This window comes from Cornus florida, unplaced genomic scaffold (genome assembly GCF_030987335.1).
Source record: "Cornus florida cultivar Cherokee Brave unplaced genomic scaffold, ASM3098733v1 CherokeeBrave_3.0.0_Hap2_Chr04, whole genome shotgun sequence".
Classification (NCBI taxonomy): domain Eukaryota; kingdom Viridiplantae; phylum Streptophyta; class Magnoliopsida; order Cornales; family Cornaceae; genus Cornus; species Cornus florida.
This window is the reverse complement of record NW_026775574.1, coordinates 56,404,085-56,425,005: the sequence shown is the minus strand read 5'-3', so window position 1 is coordinate 56,425,005 and position 20,921 is coordinate 56,404,085. Positions and strand designations below refer to the sequence as shown.

General features: G+C 33.2%; 1 protein-coding gene across 1 annotated transcript; it reads left to right on the top strand.

The window, feature by feature from the left end:
• The first annotated feature begins 14,215 nt into the window (after positions 1-14,215).
• LOC132304994 (beta-glucosidase 12-like) lies at positions 14,216-20,842 on the top strand. Its single transcript, XM_059802685.1, has 13 exons — positions 14,216-14,431; positions 14,570-14,639; positions 15,143-15,201; positions 15,346-15,421; positions 15,601-15,678; positions 15,777-15,864; positions 16,759-17,014; positions 17,133-17,248; positions 19,004-19,224; positions 19,417-19,448; positions 19,844-19,946; positions 20,465-20,573; positions 20,674-20,842. The coding sequence occupies exons 1-13, from the start codon at positions 14,216-14,218 to the stop codon at positions 20,840-20,842; spliced, it is 1,593 nt and encodes a 530-aa protein (XP_059658668.1).
• The last annotated feature ends 79 nt before the right edge of the window (positions 20,843-20,921 follow it).

The window sequence follows — 20,921 nt, the reverse complement described above, 5'->3', positions numbered from 1 at the left end:
CCAATGTGGAGAAGTAGTAACCATTCCACCAGTTCAGGTTCCACTTCAAGTAGAACCCCAAGTGCAAAACCTTCAATCGGTAGTAGTGCAACCACTTCCACTACATGTGCAGGTTCCACCTTAGGTGTAGTGTCTTCCACCAACAATAGTCCAACCACCTCAATTTGAGGTTCCATTTGTGAGCATTCAACGATGCAACCATGCCACCAAGGCCACCTATGGCCTTTCCAATGGTGTTTGAAAGACAACCCCCTCCAAAGAAACTTAGATGGAGCAATAACCTTCTAGTAGACCTAAACCCACTTCAAGTAGTGTTTGTGGGGGAAAGTATGGCTAATTGGTGCAAGTCTGTCGTGATGACTCCAAATTTGTGCAAAAGAGTGTGAGTGTGCAATGTGGCCAAGTTTTAAATTTATAAATGCCACTACTATCTCTAACTAAAAATATAGCTAGGGTGAGTATGGATCGTCCCAAGGGATTGTGGGCATGTTTGCAATGGAAATAATGTATAGGGTTAGTAGGTCGAATGATCAAAAGATGATTTGTTCGGTTGATTAAACTACAATGCAATTGAAATTAAAGCAAGTAAGAGGTAACAATTTAGAAAGTAGGTAAAAGATATGGAGGAGAGGACTTGGGGTACTAGAGCTCACCACTAAGCTTGACTTCACTAGACGCTAGCAATTGTATATCAATGGGGAATTGAATTGTAACTTGTGTGTATGTGTGACATTAATTGAAACTAGGTATGGATGGCAAATAAGTATAGATTGTCTAGCCAATTCAAATGAAAAGCACAACATATCAAATGAGACCAAAATCCATTCAATGAAACCATAATTTATGCACACACAACTATCTAAAAACATACACCCTTTGCATTCATAAATATGGAACACCAAGGAACAAGAAAAGATTGTCCACCTATCTATGAATCTAAAGCAACTACACTACATCTACACTAAAGACATGGAAATTAAACTAAGTGAGCTAAAGGTGTGGTACAATCCATTAAGAAACAAGTGTGAACCATCAAATAAATTACAAAAGTGTTCAATTAAGCACTATGTTTTGATCATTACTAGATTAACTTCATCCATACACATAGACATGCATAAACTCCACTAAATCTAGAGAAAAGCACATGAATCATCCATTCTAGCATACATAGACATAAGATTAGAAATAGACAATCAATTAAAAGCATTAATCCCTACACATCAAGTAAAAATCACAAGATATATATAAATCTAAGATCAAAACATTTGTTACAAGTAAATCCCCAAAAATATACAAAGCACTAAGTCTAGGAAGCAAACTTAGGGGCTACTCTAGCCCCAAGTAGATGTCTAGCCACTCATTGAAGTAGTCATCCAACCCTCAAGGGCTATCTCCATGGTAGGAATGACCTCCTTCTTGATGGAAACCCTAGAAGAATTGAAGAACTCCCAAAGATGTGTAAAAGCTCTCTAGTCTCTAGCCTCCTCTCCAAGATAGATGATATGTTGTATATTGAAGATATTAAATGATATGCTCTTAAAATGGCTCCAAATCCTTATACAGGAGGCTCAAGTGTCACACCCAATGGTCTAGATTCATGCACTAGGGTCCTTGCAATGATTGCACCATGAGCCATCTTTTAATGAGCTGAAATTTGTTTTATTTCGGACTTGAGGAGGTTCGATAAATCGAACTGTGTTGAGATCGATAGAACATTGGTGAGATCCATCGAATGTTGCAGAGATCGATTATCCTTGGCGGCGCCTTTTTGAATAAAGACAAATCTCTAAAATATTTTGGGATATTTTGAGAAAGAGACAAAAGTGGTAGGTGGGGTGGTAGGTGTAGATAAGATCGAATATTTCGATCGATCTGAGAAAGGTTGGATCGATCAAACATGGTAGAATCTTTTGGATAAGGACAATTGCTTGGATCCATCTTGATGAGGCTAGATCGATCTTGCTCTGATCGATCGAAGGAATGTTGAGATCGATCGAACATGCTGATTTTCCACACTTTGCTTCATTTTGCTTCTATTATGCTCATTTCTTCCATTCAGCTTGAGATAACTTCTTTTAAGCTCTTATTTGGCTGAATTAACTTATTTTTGGGATAAGCACCTGAAAAGGGCAATAACATGAAATTAGTCTAAAACGGGAAAATAAGATAGATAAAAGTCCTAGAATACTCGAGCTTAAAGGGTTTAAATGCGCACTTTTCAGCGCTCATCACTAATCAACTATTTATTTGGCCAAAAGATGTATAAATCCATCATCCTCTCAAACCTCCAGACCCTAGGGAGGTAACGAATTGGATGAACGAGTGTCATCATTCCATCTATGAAGACTGGTAATCCACAGTGCTTCAACCGGTCACCTAAAGTGGCTAGTGTTTCCTTTCTAAATAAACCGGAAAGTTGGAAAGGAAGCATATGGCCACACATGCCATTCCAATAGTTAAGTCTGAGCATGTGAAGGATTATACATTCAAGGGATGAAAGGCTAAGTACTTGGAAAGGAGTGCATTAGCCAGAGCCATGGAGTGAACTTAGTTGTATTTCCAAGATCAGCTAATTTCCTAAGTATGGAACGTTTCATTGAAAAGGGACTACAATACATGGTCCAGTTTCTATTCATACTAGAAATTGCTCATCTTGCTTGTTTTCCATGTGTAATCTGAGGTGTAAAGAACAATGGAAGCTGAATTGGTAGCCACTATAGAAGGTTTTTGTTATATGCCAAAGCCTCGCTCAAAATATAAAATTTCACACCTTGTGATTGAGTACTCCACAAGGCAAGAAATTTGGGAGGCATATGTTTACACCATAAATATTCTCTAGCTAGAAAGGTTGTCATGGCCAATCCTAATTGGAAAGGTGATATGCAAATAAGGTGCAATCATAAAGCAACACGTGGCTTCATCAAATGAAGCCATTTGGTACAAGACCTGCAGTTGGAAAGACATAACTTTCCAAGTGGACATGTGGCAAACATCTGGAAAGCCATGTGTGCCTTTGACTTAGTCATTTAGAATGACAACTCCCCCACTCCTATATTATCTTGTAGTTTATAGGAGTCACTCCAAAAATAAGGCAACCACTTGCCTTATTTAAGTGAAGAGGTTGCTAAAAATCAGCAAGTGGGCTGAAAACATGTTCTTACACGTGTCAACACTATGAGAAGACTAACGAAGACATGGAACACGTGGCACGATCTGGACCTTCCAGGTGGAAGTTCTCAATTGCTGTCTTTCCATCTAGGCAGTTCCAAAACGTGAGAGAAGGCTTACAAACATGTATACAACTGCCAAGACCACTCTTTATTAGTTGCAGATCATGGGAGAATATGGTTTTACACTTGTCAACATTAAGAGAAGGCTGGAAGACTATGGGACACTTGGCAGTCTGAGGAAAGGCCACGTGGAAGTTGCTGAAGCTGCCACACATCAAATTACATGCATGGAAAAGCTCTATAAATAGAGCACTAAGGCATAACTTACAAATCCTGCTCAAAGCCCTAACTGCTCAACGCATACAACACAGCATCTTTGTTATTTCATGTATCTCTCATTTTAATAATGAGTTTACATTATTTTTAAACCAAGCATTTTGCTAGTTCATGTATTTTCCATTCCAGCAATGAATGTACATCATTTTTAATCGAGTCTAGCACTTTATTATTCCATGTAGCATTCGTTCTAGCAATGAATTCTCATAACACTTGAGTTAAGTCCAACATTCCTTTCATTATTTCCAACCAAACACTGCATTTTCATATCTTTAATTTTAGTCTTGCACTTTAATTACTTTAATTTCCAGCCTTCCACCTTCAATAACGTCTTCGTTTCCATTAACCGTAAAATAGTCCAGAAGTCCTTTTTCAAAGGCAAAAAAGACCCTTCAAATATGGTCATTCTAGACCTTCGTACAATCGCCTGATCCCTACAAATCTCCAACTGAATTATTGTTCGGATATCCACTTTGAACTGACAGCAGTTCCTGTCACGCTGTAATACCCCTAATTTTAAAAGGATATTTCTGGTATTTACTTGAGTATTTATTTGCATTTGTTTTTAGTTATTTAATTGTTTTGTTACTTGAATTAACTGATTGCATTTGTTTGTAGTTATTTAATTGTTTTGATTACTTGAATTAATTGATTGGTTTAATTGTTTTTATTGGATTTAATTAAATTATTTGAATTATTTAAATTAAATTAATTGTGTATTAATATGTAACTTGTTTTAATTACTTTAATTAGTTAATTGAGTCATTTAGTTAATTCACGGTTTCGTTATTTTGTTTATCTTAAATTAGGGTTTTAGGATTTAACGTTGGCTGACTTATAGTTAGGGTTGGAATAGGGTTTTGGTTATTGGAAGCCTATAAATACTATAAGGATCTGTCGACTTAGGGTTTTAGAATAGAGAGTGAACTTAGGGAATTAGATTTTGTAAACTACAAACAAAGAACCTCTACTCCCGTGTGGAGAAACAAAGAGTGAACTTGGGGAATTAGCGGAGCAGTTCAAGGAAGAATACAAGAACTATGGAATTAGAGTTTCAAATCTGAAACTCAAAGGCAAGTCTCTGTTATTCTCTTTCCCATGAATCTGTGTTCTGTGAATGCTTAGGTAGACTCCAGGAATTAAACTAAGTTTTAATTACATCGTTTATGCATGTTAAATTAGTTTCAAGCATCATTGAATTATAATCTGTTTCTCAGTTTTTACAAGTTCAGTTTTTATATGGTTGTCGTTGCTTTAAACATTGATCTGTAATTCAATTCATAGATGTATAACTCTGTCTTGTGATCAATTTGGGATGAGGATGGGACCTTAAAACATGTAATAGAACTGAATTTAAGGACTGGAAACCACCGGAGTCGGAGAAGACAACAGAAAAATAGACATTTTTCTTAAAGTGGAGAAGGCTCTCCTTAAAATGGAGAAGGCTCTCCTTGAAATGGAGAAGGCTCTTTTGTTTTCAGAGCCTTCTCTTTCTCCTTTAATACGTAAAACTGATAAATTGAGGTCTGTTTGGTTAAACTGGATTTTTCTAAGGCTGTCTATGTGTTATTGAATAATGAAATTCACTGTTTAAGACTTATAAAATTGTTGGGAAGCAAGCCTACATTTAGATATTGAGGATGGGATTAATCTAAGCTTAAATAGAGAGTTCGTAGGTGAAGGATTGGAGAATTAACTTCTGTTGCTTACTGTTTTTGAAACTTTGATTTCTCTACAAAATCTTAAATTGAGAATCATGTTTTCAGCTGTGATTTAGGCATATAGTAATTTAATAATATGTATGCTTAAATGGAGTTAATTGGTGTTTAAATCGGTTATACATAGCACCAGTATGGTACTGTTTGGAGAGGTAGATTGTGTAATCTTATTTTACAAATTTCAAGGACTGGGATTTGGATTCTAACTCTGTTAGTGGATGCATGATTTAGTTTTACACATGTGAAATTGTATTTGTGCTTATTTTGGAATGTAGTTGATAACTATTTATACTGTTTTTGGTCAACTATGGTAAATGGAGGATTTAAATGCTATAACTCATATTAGCAATTTAAATGGTTGGAATGTGATGTTTAGGTTCTGTAATGAATGCCTAAAGTTATGTTATATGTATTAAACTGTATTTATGCATATCTTGGATAATGGTTAATAGATAACAATTATTGTCTTTACAATTATGTTATTTGGAGGATTGTGTGCATCGGTATGGGACAGTGGCATACTAGGGATGGATTAGTAAAACACTAAATCCTACCTATTTTGGAATGAGTTGGATTAACTATAAAAAGTTAAGTCCTACTTATATGGATGTCTATGCACCGGTATGGAACGGTGGCATATTAGGAACGGCTCAGTTCAAAACACTGAAACCTACCTATATTGGAGATGGATTAGTTCAAACACGAAGTCCTACCTATATTGAAATAAGATGGATTAACTACAAAAGTTAAGTCCTACTTATAACTAGGTGTCAGGTCAATAAACCTTTTGAATGACACACTTGGAACAAACTTTATATATTTATATTATGGTACTATAGTATGAGCTTGAGTCTCATGACCATGGTTAGAGTGCGTATATTGCCTAGGATGGATAGCTGGACAGTAGTGTTGTTCCCTGGTAGGTCTAGGTACACATGACCACGTAATGTGCAATTTACATAGTATCTCTACTCAGGCTGAAACAGACCTATTGGACTAGTGAGCGTCTTATAGTGTGTATAATATACATATATGGACTACTCTAGATATTGTTGAGTCTATCTAGGATGTATCTGCGTATCGGATTCTTGTTTGGATCGTAATAGAATAGGACTTGCATGTGGGCCTGACCTACTCTTTTATTTTCCAGGTGCTCGTCAGTTCCAGGGTTAGAGCTTGGTCGTGCAGAGCAGACACAGACTTCCATTCCACCGACTACGTAGGACTGCTTCCTTACTAGTTTGGATTTTGATTACAGTTATTGTATTTTACAGTTGGGATTTTTATTAGGGGTCCTCTAGATAGATTCTCAAGTTATTAAATAATTAGAGGTTTTGGATTAATGGATTTTAATTATTATACTTTGAGGATTTTTCAATTAGAGTTCTTTCCAACCATTTATTATTTATTTCTTATTATTTCAATTTGTATTCTGTGTTTGTTAAATATTAATTATTTGATATTTCCCTCGGGTTTGGGCCTGGGCCTGATCAACCCAAATTTCGGATCCAAGGGGTATCACACACGCCCACACACCCCACTATTTTACTAATTCCACCACACATTTCAAAAAGCGAAACCAGCGCTTTTTCGCAAGCCGAACACTCACATTAACAATAAGTTGACTGACAAAGTCTAGAATACCATAATCAACAAAACTAGAATGGGTAACATATGTCTCCCTCCACAATTAATTAACACTCCATTAAGTAAAGACCCGCTAAAAATGTAATAATTTCTCAGCTAAATGAACAATTTGAGTGGTATTGGGCCAACAATTTTAGTGGAATGTTTGGTCATTTCTCCACTAAATAAATGACTAACTTGAGACAGAGGAAGCCACCAAGTAGACAGAGGATTCGGACCAAATCAGGCTTAATTCGATCCGAATTCGATAAGTATTTGTGATACTTTCAAATTTTGAGTGTGGGTTGGCCAGGCCCACGTAACAATCAGGTAATAAACGAATACAGATTACAAGAGTAATATAATAAAATAAATAATAAAGCTAAAAGGGAAACTAAATAATTAATAATTAATAAATCCTCTAATACCACTATTCCAAATAAATCCAATAGATTATAAATCTCCAAAATACACCTCGAAAATCCATATATCAAGGACACGTAATAAAATCCCATAATAGAAACAACGTCTATTAAAATAATAAATAACTACTAAGTCTGAGAAATAACAAAATATCTAAAATAATATCATACATCATCGATGATGCGGAAGAGTTAAGTTAAATACTCTCTTATCTGCACGAAATACTCTAAGGCTGGTGCGGCCAAGGACCTAAAAATTAAATAGTAGGTCAAATCCACAAACAAATTCCCTCTACTATGACCCGATCAGAGAACCAATAATCAATACATCCCTAACTAAGCTCATGCTATATCTACATAGTCGATACATACATATATACTAAGACCCTCACTGGATAATAAAGCAGTCTCAACCGTATAGTGAGTATCTCTTGGAAAAATCGCACACGAGGTGGTCCAGAGTCCCCATTCTACCAAGGTACACACATCTCCTATTCTAGCTACCCATCCAATCTGACAATATACACCTCAGTCCTAACCATAGATCCCGAGACCTCAAGGTCATATCATGGCTCACATATATATATATATATATATACACACACACACAACAGCAATAAATAAAGCCATATCGAACAATAACATAAGTAGAGTGTCATGACTTAATAGCCAGTCCACCTACACATCAATCCAACAAAACCATATCTAACAATAGTATAAAATATCAAGAAGTATAGCTTATTAGCTATCTCAATTATCACATCACATGCAAGAATAAATCTCATCATAGCCATATATCAATAGTACAACAATTATGATCCACAATAGTTCAAGTCTAAAACAATAAATATGATAGAAGCATGATTTAAGAATCACAATACTAATTACTCATATTTAATTAATCATAGTTTTGATTGGCTTATGGCTATGCAAGAAGAATTGCTTCAATTTGTGAAAAATGATGTTTGGGAATTAGTGCCTCGACCTAGTAATGTTAATATCATAGGGACCAAATGGATCTTTAAAAATAATTAAACTTGATGAACATGGTCTTTTAATGAGAAATAAAGCTACATTGGTTGCACAAGGATATGCTTAAGTTGAAGGAATTGATTTTGATGAAACTTTTGCACCTGTTGCTAGACTTGAATATATTCGACTTCACTTTTGCATGTCACTTTAAATTCAAATTGTTTCAAATGGATGTGTGAAAAGTGTTTTTCTTAATCAAATTTTACAGGAAGAAGTTTATGTAGCACAACCAAAAGGTTTTATCGATCCATATAATCCTGATTTTGTTTTTCATCTAAAAAAGTTTCTTTATGGTTTAAAGTAAGCACCTAGAACATGGTATGAGAAGTTAACCTCTTATCTAATACATAAGGGCTTTAGAAGAGAAGGAGCGAGTAAAACATTGTTTATTTTTAAGGAAGGAAAAGATTTTCTTATTGCTCAAATATATATGGATGATATTATTTTTGGTGTTACATGTGATAACCTTGTTCATAATTTTGCTAAGGATATGATTAATACTTTTGAAATGAGCATGGTTGGTGAACTAACTTTCTTTCTAGATCTTCAAGTGAAACAACTTGATGATGGGATTTTCATATCTCAATCTAAATATGCAAAGGAGCTAATTAATAAATTTGGTATGAAAGATTCGAAGCATGTGCAAACTCCTATGAATACTTCATCCAAATTGGATAGAGACTCTGATCCTAACAAGGTTGATCCTTTCTTGTATAGGAGTATGATTGGTAGCTTGTTGTATTTGGCAGCAAGTATGCTAGATATTTCATTTAGTGTAAGTGTTTGTGCTAGATATCAAGCTGATCTTAGAGAACAACACGTTCATGCAGTCAAGCGCATTATTTATTATGTCAATAGCATATTAAATTATGGATTGCGTTATTCTTCTGAATCTAACTATGAGATTGTAGGCTATACTAATGCTAATTAGGCTGGTAACAAGGATGATAGAAAGAGTACTTCAGGTGGTTGTTTCTATATTGGTACTAACCTTGTTTCATGGTACAGCAAGAATCAAAATTACATATCTTTATCATCTTGTGAGGCTGAATACATTGCTGCTGGAAGTTGTTGCACATAATTGTTTTGGATAAAACAAATGCTTCTGGATTATGGAGTTGATCAAGGTACTATTGCTATCTTTTGTGATAATACTAGTATAATTAATATTTCAAAGAATCCAGTTTTGCATTGTAAGACTAAGCACATTGATATTCGACATCACTTTCTTAGGGAACTTGTTGAACAAAATGTCGTGTCGTTGGAAAAAATGCATACTAATCAGAATTTGGCTGATATTCTCACTAAGTCATTAGATGCTCCTAAGTTTTCTCATCTTAGGAAATCTATAGGCATTTGTTGTCTTGATTAGATGCATTAAAAAGACATAGTCTAGAAAGGATTTTCATGCATATCTTAAGTGTCTAGATTATATTTTTGGAAAGTTAAGCAAACCATATTGATTGAGTATATTGAACACAAAGAGTTTTATACACGTAGATTATATATATGTAAAGCATACTATGGCCGGCTATGAATTGATGAAATTAGTTTTACTTACTTATTTCGTATAATAAATGAATCATTGATAGTACATTTAATTGAGATGTCATTGTTTTGGTCAAAGATAATGTTGATATGATTGATCATTGTCTTGGAATTTAACTTGATTTATGTGTTTTAGACCAAAAGAGTGAAAAGAAAAGCAAATTAAAAAACAGCTTGGAATGAAAAGCTTTTGAAAAGAATGAAAAATATTTGATGTTTTAAAAAGAAAATGTGAGATGGAAAAGGCTACCTTTGGGAATTGTCCGAAACTACCTTGACTCGAAACAAATGGGAATATGGGAAAGAGATGGTTGCCCTTAAGCGTGAAAGCCGCCAATGTGCAAAAAGAACAATGGAGCACAAAGAGATATAATAAAATAAAAATAAAAATGTCTTTTGTACATGTTGATTGTTTGATTTCTAAGGATATGTGATTTCTTTTATTTATTGTCTGAAATCTAAATAATTAACAGATCATATATTTTTGGAACTTGGTAGTGGTTTTACTACACTTACTAAGTTTGTGGAACTTTATTGAATTGATCTTGATTATTTGTGTTGATACATATAGTCTTGTGGAGTCTACATTCTCATTAGATACAATTTGCAAGTTCTATATGGTTGGTTGCTTCCTACTTCTAGGATTTTTCTTCCTTGAGACCCTTGTTAATTTGTAACAAAAAGGGGGAGAAAGTTAAGAGTCTTATCATTCAGGGGGAGAGATACTTTTGCATTAAGGAGAAGAACTTTTTGCATTGAGGAGGAGAACCATTGATCATTGCATTTTTATTACATTGATATTCAGGCACTAAAATTTGTTTATTTTATGCTTGTGTTTATTTTCTTGATTAAGCTTCACAAGTAGTTGTGTTTGAGCTATGTGTAGATTACAAGTTGCTACAAGTATTGAAGCTTCATGAGGTTCAAGAAAATTTCTGCGGTTTATTTCCTTCAACAATTATTGTAATTTACTTTTTCTACTTGGGTAGATTACATATTGTTTTTAGGGTTTTGTCATGAAATTGACAAAGATGGAGATTGTGAGATATATTTTATAATTGGCTAAATTTCGATATCAAAACAAGTGCGATCAAGTTGTAATTTTTTGATTCAAAATTTCAAGATTGAAGATTGGATGTGGATTTAAAGAAGTTCAAGTGTTAATGATTTACTACACTTTGAGATAATGAGAACAATGCTTTAGAAAGGTATGTGAGTGAGTGAGAACACTTAGGAAGTTTTAGAAGGTTGAAGGACACAATAGTATTACTTCTGATCATTGGGAACCAGTAGCACACTTCTTGAAGCAGTAACCAACAATGGTTTATAAAGGGATAGACACTGCCATTGCTGAATTGGTAGCCAAAGGCTGAACCGGTAGCCAAAGTGCGTCTAAATTCCTTCTGACCTTCTTAAACTGGTAGCCATATTCTTGTACCAGTTCAAGGTATCCTGAATAGTTTTTGAAACTTTTCTTTTTCATTCTGTTTGATTCCTTTTTGGACTAAACTTCCTTTCAAGTCCTATGCACGAAATTTTCTATATTTTTAAAGGGATTAGGACATTCTAAACTCTATATAAACCCTGATAGTCATTTAGGTTTATTCATGGCTTTAAGGAACATCAATTCTATATTTTGAGAAAGCCTTTAGAGAGAGAAAATTCAGAAAATCAAATATGATTATTCTAAATGAATTTTTGAGAGCACACATATATTTTCATGAGTGTAGTGTTGTTCTCTATCTCATCAGAATTGGAGTTATATTGAAGATTCAGAGATTCTGAAGAAAAAACAGGATTTAATTCTTCTACATCAAGTTCAAATCTTGAAGAACAAAAGTAAAAGCGATCACACTTTGAAAGGATCAAAGCATTCGAAGAGTGTTGTTTGATCTATATGCTGCTCTTCTACAAAGATCAAGCATAAGTCTGAAGTCAAGTTGTTGTTGGACGGGAAGTCACAAAACCAGAGGATTGTCAACAATTGGTGTTTTGTAGAATGATAGGGTATGAGCCAAAGTCAAAGTTCAGTATACTTTGTTTCAAACATAGTGGATCGATTTACTTTGGGCTGCATAGTCCATAAGGTTTTTTCCATGCAAACAGTTGACATATTTTATCAACTGGGGTTTCCTCGCTAAAAATTCTAGTTTAATCTCTCTAACCTTAACTTACTTTACTTTTCAGTATTTATATTTATTATTATGGATGGTTAATTGATCATATAGTTTAATCAATCATAAATTGAGCCAACCTAATAATTAGATCTAGGTCATTAAAGAAGTTAATCACAATTAAAATCAACTAATAGTTTCCGCAGCCTGCGTTAACACTGTTTTCACATAATTGACTCCCATCGGCTTGATTCTCTCTGGATTAGGTAAATTGTCTTTTTATATAAATCAAGCATGCTATTGGTCATTTAACTCTTTCCAAGCAGTGATTCAATTAGTTTATAATTATCTCGAGGGGTTTATATTCTGAATGTCTTTCATTTCTGATTGAATCTCTATGTTAGTTTTCTTCGGCTACTACAACAGATCATCAAGAAGATGAGTCACATGTGAGATATTATTTTATTTTTAGCAATTATCATAAACAAAACAAGTCCAAGTCGAGTTGTAATTCAAGTTACTTGGTCTGCAAGTTATCAAGTTCGACAGCAACTACGGAACTGAGAAGTTGTTCCAAATTACCATGTTTGAAGATCTTTTTGAAGAAAAATGTAAGAATAACACATTAGGAAGGAATTTTAAAAGGTTAGGACATTCTAAACTTGGTATTTATTTTGGAATTACCAAATACAGTGTTTTAAGCCTAAGTGAACCAAAAATTCAAGTCTGGTATACGTGAACCGGTTCAACCTTCTTGAACCAATTCAAGGCTTCAAGATTGGCTTCGAAATCCAATCTGCCAAACTTGAACCGGTTCAGTCCCTCTGAACCGGTTCAAGACGTCATGTTCACAGTACAACTTTCAGTTTCATTTCCTGATTTGTTTCCCAATTGGTCTAGAATTGTACAAAATCCTATGCACGAATTTTTTTTTCTTATTTTCAGAGGGATTAGGTCATTCTATACTCTATACAAATCATGTCATATACATTGGTTTAAGAACGACTTTTGCATTATCAGTTTATTATTCTTAAAAGCCTTAGGAAGATATTTTGTCTCTGAAATTCTTAGTGAATTTTCTGTTTGTCTTTCTAGAACATATACACATAAACACTAAGTGAGTTTAGAATTGTGTTGTTCGAATCCTGATCGTAATCATATAGTTGCATCTACATCAATCAGATAAAAGCAGATCTACTTCTACATCAAATTCAGACGATTAAAGTATAGAAGTAAAAGCGATCACACTCTGAAAGGGTTAGAGCATTTGAGGAGTGTTGTCTGATCTACCTGCTACTCTTCTACAAAGATCAAGCATAAGCCTGAGGTCAAGTTACTGTTGGACGGGAAGTCGCAAAGCCAGAGGATTGTCAACAATTGGTGTTTGGTAGAACGATAGGGTGTGAGTTAGAGTCAAAATTCAGTGTACTTTGTTTCAAGAATAGTGAATCGGTTTACTTTGAACTGTGCTTTACTTTGGACTGCACAGTCCACGAGGTTTTTCCTATGTAAACAGTTGATGTATTTTATCAATTGGGATTTCCTCACTAAAATCCTGGTGTCATCTCTAACTTTATTTTGTTTTATTTTAGATTGCATGATATTTATTTATTAATTACTAAAATAAAGTAAGTTAGAAAAACACAAAATTTGTTTTTAAAATAATCAAAACTTTCTAAATATTTTCCTCTGCGTGCAACTCACATCACACGTAATCTTACGAATTATATGTAAAACACAAATTTGTTATTCAATTTTTATGGCACATCCAAAAGTCCATCACATTCTTTCTATTATAGTTCTAGAAAGTCAAGTGGGCTCAATAAATTACAAACTAGTTTCATCTTAGAAAGTGCATGGTCCGCATGTTAATTAATTGCGGTTTTGTACTTTTATCTCAACTGGTCCTAAACCCCCACTAGTAATAATAATAATAATAATAATAATAAATGATAGCATGAACTCCAAAAAAAATTGGGTCAGATGGAAACGAAATAAATGACGAGAGTGGACAGATAGATCATTCCTCGCACGAGTATTACAATACAAAAAATTCTTTAATGGGTAAGTCCATCACAGAAACCTTGTTACCTACGTAGTGTAATATTGCATGAATGCTCTCCCTCCCTCTCTCTCTCTCTCTATATATATATGTGTGTGTGTGTATAGCCAAGGCATGCATCATGCATGCACTAACCAAACTGTGTATATATATAGCCAAGGCATGCATGCACTAACCAAACTCAACAATGGCAAGTACACGAAGCTGTCTGTTCTTAGGATTCCTATTTCTTGTCAATTCAGTGGCTAGTATTGCAGCTTTGCCGCGGCGTTTTGGCACGGTTTTGAGTGATAGCAGTACTACTACTGAACCTTTATCACCAACTAGTCACACTCATTCGGTGAATGATCGTAGAGATTTTCCATCTGGTTTTGTCTTTGGAGCAGCTTCATCTGCTTATCAGGTACATAAGCCATAGGTTTCATACAATGTAGTTATCAAAAGTTTCGAGAAATGTATATATATATATATGGCAGTATAATGATGGACATTTATGATTGTTCTTTACTTATCTGTTTAAATATTTCTTGTTTGTTTGAAGTTTGAAGGTGCAGCAAGTGACGGTGGCAGAAGCCAAAGTATATGGGATAATTTTACACACACATTTCCAGGTCAATCTCTCCTCAAAAAAAAAAAAAAAAAAAAAAAAAAAAAAAAAAAAAAAAAAAAGTTTGTTTGAAAATTAATGAAAGACAAAACCATGCATATATTACAACTACATATATTAAAGTTGTATCAATATGTATATAATATATATGTTGATGGTAAGGCAATAGGAAAATTGATATTGAGCAATATATATTGTCCTCTCAAAACATTGAGATACCAATATTAACTTCCATGCCATGCAATGCCCCCAAGAGCCAAGAATATCATTCCTGTCACATTAAATTTCTGTCAACACTTTTTTGATAATTTCTTAATATAATGTCAATATGGACCTAACGTGATTAATGGACGGATAGACTAGGGCTTGGAAAGAAAGAAAGAAAGAAAAAAAGTCCCTGTAAATGGATAATTCATGAAAATATATAAAACTATATAATATATTTACGTCACATATATAAAAATTATGATGTCTCTGATTCTGATGAAGTTTATGGTAAGATTGCAGATAAAATAGATGATGGCAGTAATGGAGACATGGCCATTAATTCCTATCATCGATACCAGGCATGGTCTATACCTTCCTATTAGCCCAATTTAATTTTTATAATTTGAACCAAATTAACAAGTTTTATAAATTGTGATATTAGTATGAAAATGTTAACCTTGAATTGTTCTCTTATCTTTATTTTATTTTTACTCATGTGACAGGAAGATGTGGGGATGATGAAGAACCTAAGCCTAGATGCTTACCGATTCTCAATCTCATGGTCAAGAGTGATACCAAGTAAGATGATCGATCACTTGCTTCAATTTTCACAGACCTCATGATATGATTAAGTGATTAATAAGAATCATATAATTGATATAGAAACTTTGAACCTGAATATCCAAAGTTTCTCTTTAATTTTTACTAATCTTGTATTATTTATTTAATTTCGTTAATTTTGAATTTTTAACTTGCAGAAGGGATAATAAATAGGGGTGTAAATCGGGAAGGAATAGAATACTACAATAACCTCATAAATGAGCTCCTACACAATGGTTATGATTGAAACTCACTCTCTTTCTTCATTAATCAATTAGCCATGCATGTTCATCTTCTACATTACAATTGTATATATCTTATCATTTATTCGCAGGAATCGAGCCATTTGTGACTCTCTTTCATTGGGATCTTCCGCAAACCTTAGAAGATGAGTATGGTGGTTTCTTAAGTCCTCAAATTGTGTAAGTCACTCAACTTTAATTCATTCAATGATCTACATATTTATCTATCCAGTTAGTAGATACATTAAGCAACATCCACAACATTTACATTTTGATGGTCTTAAATTAGGAACCACTGCACTAAAAACACATCATAATTTGGTGACTTTAAATAGAATTCACTAAAAGATTTTATTTCTATTTTTTATCTTTTGTTTCTCCTAATCTAAATCAGTGGTACTATATGATATACTCCAACAAGATTGAAAAACAATTTTCAATTAATATACAAATAATTTTGAGGTTATGTGATTGTTTTGAATTTCAGCAGAGAAGCCTATATAAAAAATTTTAATAAGTTATATATTTTAAGAAACCATAAAATTAAACTTAGAATTCAGGGCTCAAAGAATGGTTATGTGATTGTTTATACATCTAAATTATGTATTTAAGATTTTTATAACATTGTTAATTTGTCAAAGACGTTTGTGTGAATAACTTGTTACTCATACATATAGGCATCTAACTATATACATATAGGCATCTAACTATGTATATAACATATATAGTTGTTTGGATTGATATGGAATAATCAAACAGTATTGAAATATATATTCTATATATGTACAATATATATGTATATATATTATATTCGGTTTCCTTTCTTTCCTCCTTGATTTACCTCTTTAATTTATTCGTTTTGTCAACATTATTTCCTATACACAATATACAATATAAACATATCAAGAAATACAAGCAATAAGAAAAATGTAACCTCAGCGGCTCTTGATCAATAGATGTAGGTCTTAGTACTGAACCATGTATATGTCGACCAGAATTGTTATGCACATCAGATTTCCCAAGCTCAATGCTAATTGATTGAGGCGAGGCATTTATATATGATTTATTCAACAGGGATGATTTCCGCGACTATGCAGAACTTTGTTTTATGGAATTTGGTGACCGAGTTAAGTATTGGATCACGTTGAACGAGCCATGGTCCTTCAGCAATGGTGGTTATGCAACAGGTACGTTGGCGCCAGGTCGATGTTCTTCTTGGCAACAAAACAATTGCACTGGCGGAGATGCAAGCCTTGAACCATATTTGGTGACACACCACCAACTTCTTGCTCATGCAGCTGCTGTGAACTTGTACAAAAACAAGTATCAGGTCCCATTTTCGGAATTTAATGCTAGTTTTAAGTGTAATTTATGTGATACATTGCAATTTTGAACCATTATTTTTGTTGGCTGATATAAATTGAACATATATGAAATTGTGTATATAGGCAGCACAAGAGGGTAAGATAGGGATTACACTTGTGACACTCTGGACGGAGCCTTTCTCTAATTCAACGGAAGACAATGATGCTGCGGAACGAGCCCTTGATTTCATGTTTGGATGGTGAGTATTCCAAATGATAAACGTGCATTTATTTTAGTAGATATATCATTATGTATTAATATTTAATAATATCATATCATTAATATAATAAGGGTATGAAAGTAATTCTGAAGGGAGAATGAAAGTTATGAAATATTACAGATGAAAACCTTTAAATGCACAAAATTTATTAAAAAATAATTAAACTAATTTTTCTTGTAGCCCTCAACACTTAAAACTTCCGAAAATAAAAAATACAAATCCCTATAAAAAAAAATAAAAAAATAAAAAATAGAAAAAGGTTCTTAATGACTAAACTAAAAAAAAATTCTTGAAGCTTCACCAAATGAGCACAATACCCCTTGTGGTTTAACACTGAGCAAATCAGTCCCTATAGTTTCAAAAGTGAACAAATTGTTCTCTTACATTTCACCTCCGATCACTTTCCATCGAATGTCATTGTGCATTTACCAAACTATCTCCTATAATTAACCTTTTTTTTAAATATATAAAAGATAAAATATCTTAAATGCCCTCTAAAATAAACGGATACATCATATGACTCTAAATTGACTAAGTGTGTAACTTCTCATTTAGGTCTCTGCATGGATTACTTGAACCCAGACTTTCCTGCTCTGTTTTTTCACAACACGTGTTCCACTTTTTTCTCATCTATAATTTTTTTAATATTATTTTATTGTAATGCTTCCTTATCTCTGTTCATGGTCGGGTTCGGTAGAGAGCAAAAGGAGTGAACCATCCATGGGTTCTTGTATGTGGACCATGTAATAATGTATATGCATACGTACGTGTGCATTAATAATGTTTAGGTATTTAATGTAGGTAGCAGAAGAGACAAGTGAAAGAAATGCACACATATATATATATATTATAGATTTTATTTTTCTAGTTGGTACTCAGAAGTCCATGCCTCCATGGAGGCTCAAACCTCGATCTCCTTTTGAAAAGTAGGGATCTGATATTGCTGGGCACTTGTGGATTGGTATTATTATATTATATTATATTATATGTACAACTTATCATAATAATATATATATATATATATATATATATATATAAATGTTTAAATCAACTTACCTTGGAGCGCATACGCAAACGAAAGGAAAGAGCAAAACGGGTTTGATTGTAAGTTTGGTAACAAATAAATGCAAAACCTTTTTATAGGGAGAGGGGTATAAAAGTCATATTGGAGGGTATTTCTGATATTAAAAAATATATATCAATCATCTACAGCATAATATGGATAGAAAGTGGCCCAATATAAAATGCAAGGGAGCAATTTGCTCATTTTTGAAATTATAAATATTAATTTGCTCGCTTTTAAACCACCGGAGATATTGTGTTCACTTGGTAAAACTTTAAGATATTTTTTTGCACTTTTGCCAAAAAAAAATAATAATAATTAAAATATTATACTAAAAAAATAATTTTGAGGTCCTAGACAATATAATTTGGTTTTTTTTTTTTAAAACAAAAAAACAAACAAAGCTTACAGGTATTAATTGTTGGGCTTTTTCGAGAGAATGGGCGTCCATGCTTCGAAACAGGCTTATCGCCAAAAAAATTTAGGGTACCCATTGTACATCGGTATTAATTAACATAACCACTCAGAACTTATTCTCTTATACTTCTCTAAAGTTAATGTGTTCTTTATTTGCCTATGTTATGGAGGAATTTGAGTAAATCTATTAATTTTAAAGGGTTTAAATATTAGTTTCTCACTTTTATATATTTTTTCATTTGTGTGTTGTATAGGTTTATGGACCCATTGACAAGTGGTAACTATCCAGATAGCATGAGATCTCGGGTAGGAAGCCGACTTCCCAAGTTTTCGGAAGAACAATCCAGGAGGGTAAATGGGTCATTTGATTTTCTGGGATTAAACTACTATACTGCTAACTATGCAGCAGACTTAACCAACTCAGATAATGGTTTGTATATGAGTTACACAACAGATTCTGGAGTCAATCTTACAAGTAAGTAAAAAGTCATATTTTTATTCCATTAATTATATAAATTTATATTCGCCGTATCGAATCAGCGTCTTAATTTGAGATTGAAAAAAATTTAAATTAAATTTTTTTTGATCTCAAATTCAAAACACTGATTCTTCGCTTCCAAATATAATAAATTCTAATCTAAATGTGTATTATATTTTGATACCCTAGGTGAGCGGAACGGGGTCTATATCGGTGACGAGGTGCTGCATCCAAATCTAGTCATTTCCCATTGTAACATTTTATGACTCATATTAACTCAAGGATAATTTCGACATTTCAACATAACTGATATTTTATAATAAAATTGAAGGGACAATTTTATTTTTTCAAAACATTTAAGACCTTGTTTGGTTAACAATTCTGAGAAAGGGTGTCATTGTCCAAAAAAATAACTAATTTGTATATGATTGTTCATATAACAAACTTCCAGAGGGCATCATTATACTTTGCCCAATTTATTATTTTAGTCAAAACAAAATTATGTCTTGGAAGCACCTTATTATAGACAGTAACACCATTTTTTTTTTTTTTTTGGTGCTTCCAAATGTAATAACTTTCAATAACTAACTTTAAATCTTAGATGATGTAATTACAGACTGGTTCAGATTGGCTTTTTGTTTATCCGAGTGGAATTCATGATCTTCTAGTCTACATCAATGGAAAGTATAACAGCCCAGTTATTTACATTACAGAGAATGGTAAGAACATTTTCTAATCCTTACTTCATCAATTTCAAGAAAGGTTACTTAATTTAATGGACGGTTTGGTATGAGCTGAATACGGGTTAAGAGGATGATAGGAAAGAAGGAAGAAATAAACTTCTTTCGTCTGACATAGAAAAGACAATGAGGGAAGAAAAAAAATGATGATTAGAATCATTCTTCCTATTTCACAAATTTTCAACCGCATAAAATAAAGACGGATGAAAAGAAAATAAAAAAATTGCAAGACTGTTACAGAAATTTGAAATCACAATACTACCCTTCAAAATTATTAGAGAAAATCAGTATAAGCAATCTCTATCATCCCTTCTCTTTCATCCAACCAAATAAAAATTGGAAATGACACTATTCTTACCCTTAGAATGTCCCATCGATCCCTTCGTCTCTTACTTCAATCAAATTTTCTTCCTTCCTTCCCATCAAACCGACCATTAAAGTACTAGTAATTCAATACAAATTTACACCTAGATATATAATTCTTAATTGTTTTGTAGGAGTTTCCGAGAAAAGAAACGACACAATACCGCTGGAGGAAGCCCTGGAGGACACCCAAAGAGTAAATTACCACAGCAGTCACCTTTCTTGTGTTCAACAAGCTATCCAGTAGGAATGTTATGAGCTTGAAATTATAGATTTTTATTTTATTATCATTATTATTATTATTATTTATTTTTTATTTTTTACTATTTTTCTGAAATTGCAGGGATGGTGTGAATGTGATGGGATACTTCGTATGGTCATTGATGGACAACTTCGAATGGAATGCTGGTTACACCGTTCGTTTTGGTATAAGCTACATAGACTATAATAATGGGTTAAAAAGATATCCCAAAGCTTCCTACCAATGGTTCAAGTATTTTCTTCAGAAGTAAAGTGAGGTTTCTTATCAAAAATAATCCATCCACGGTATAATATTATAAATCGGATCAGGGATGGAAAATGATGCTGTTG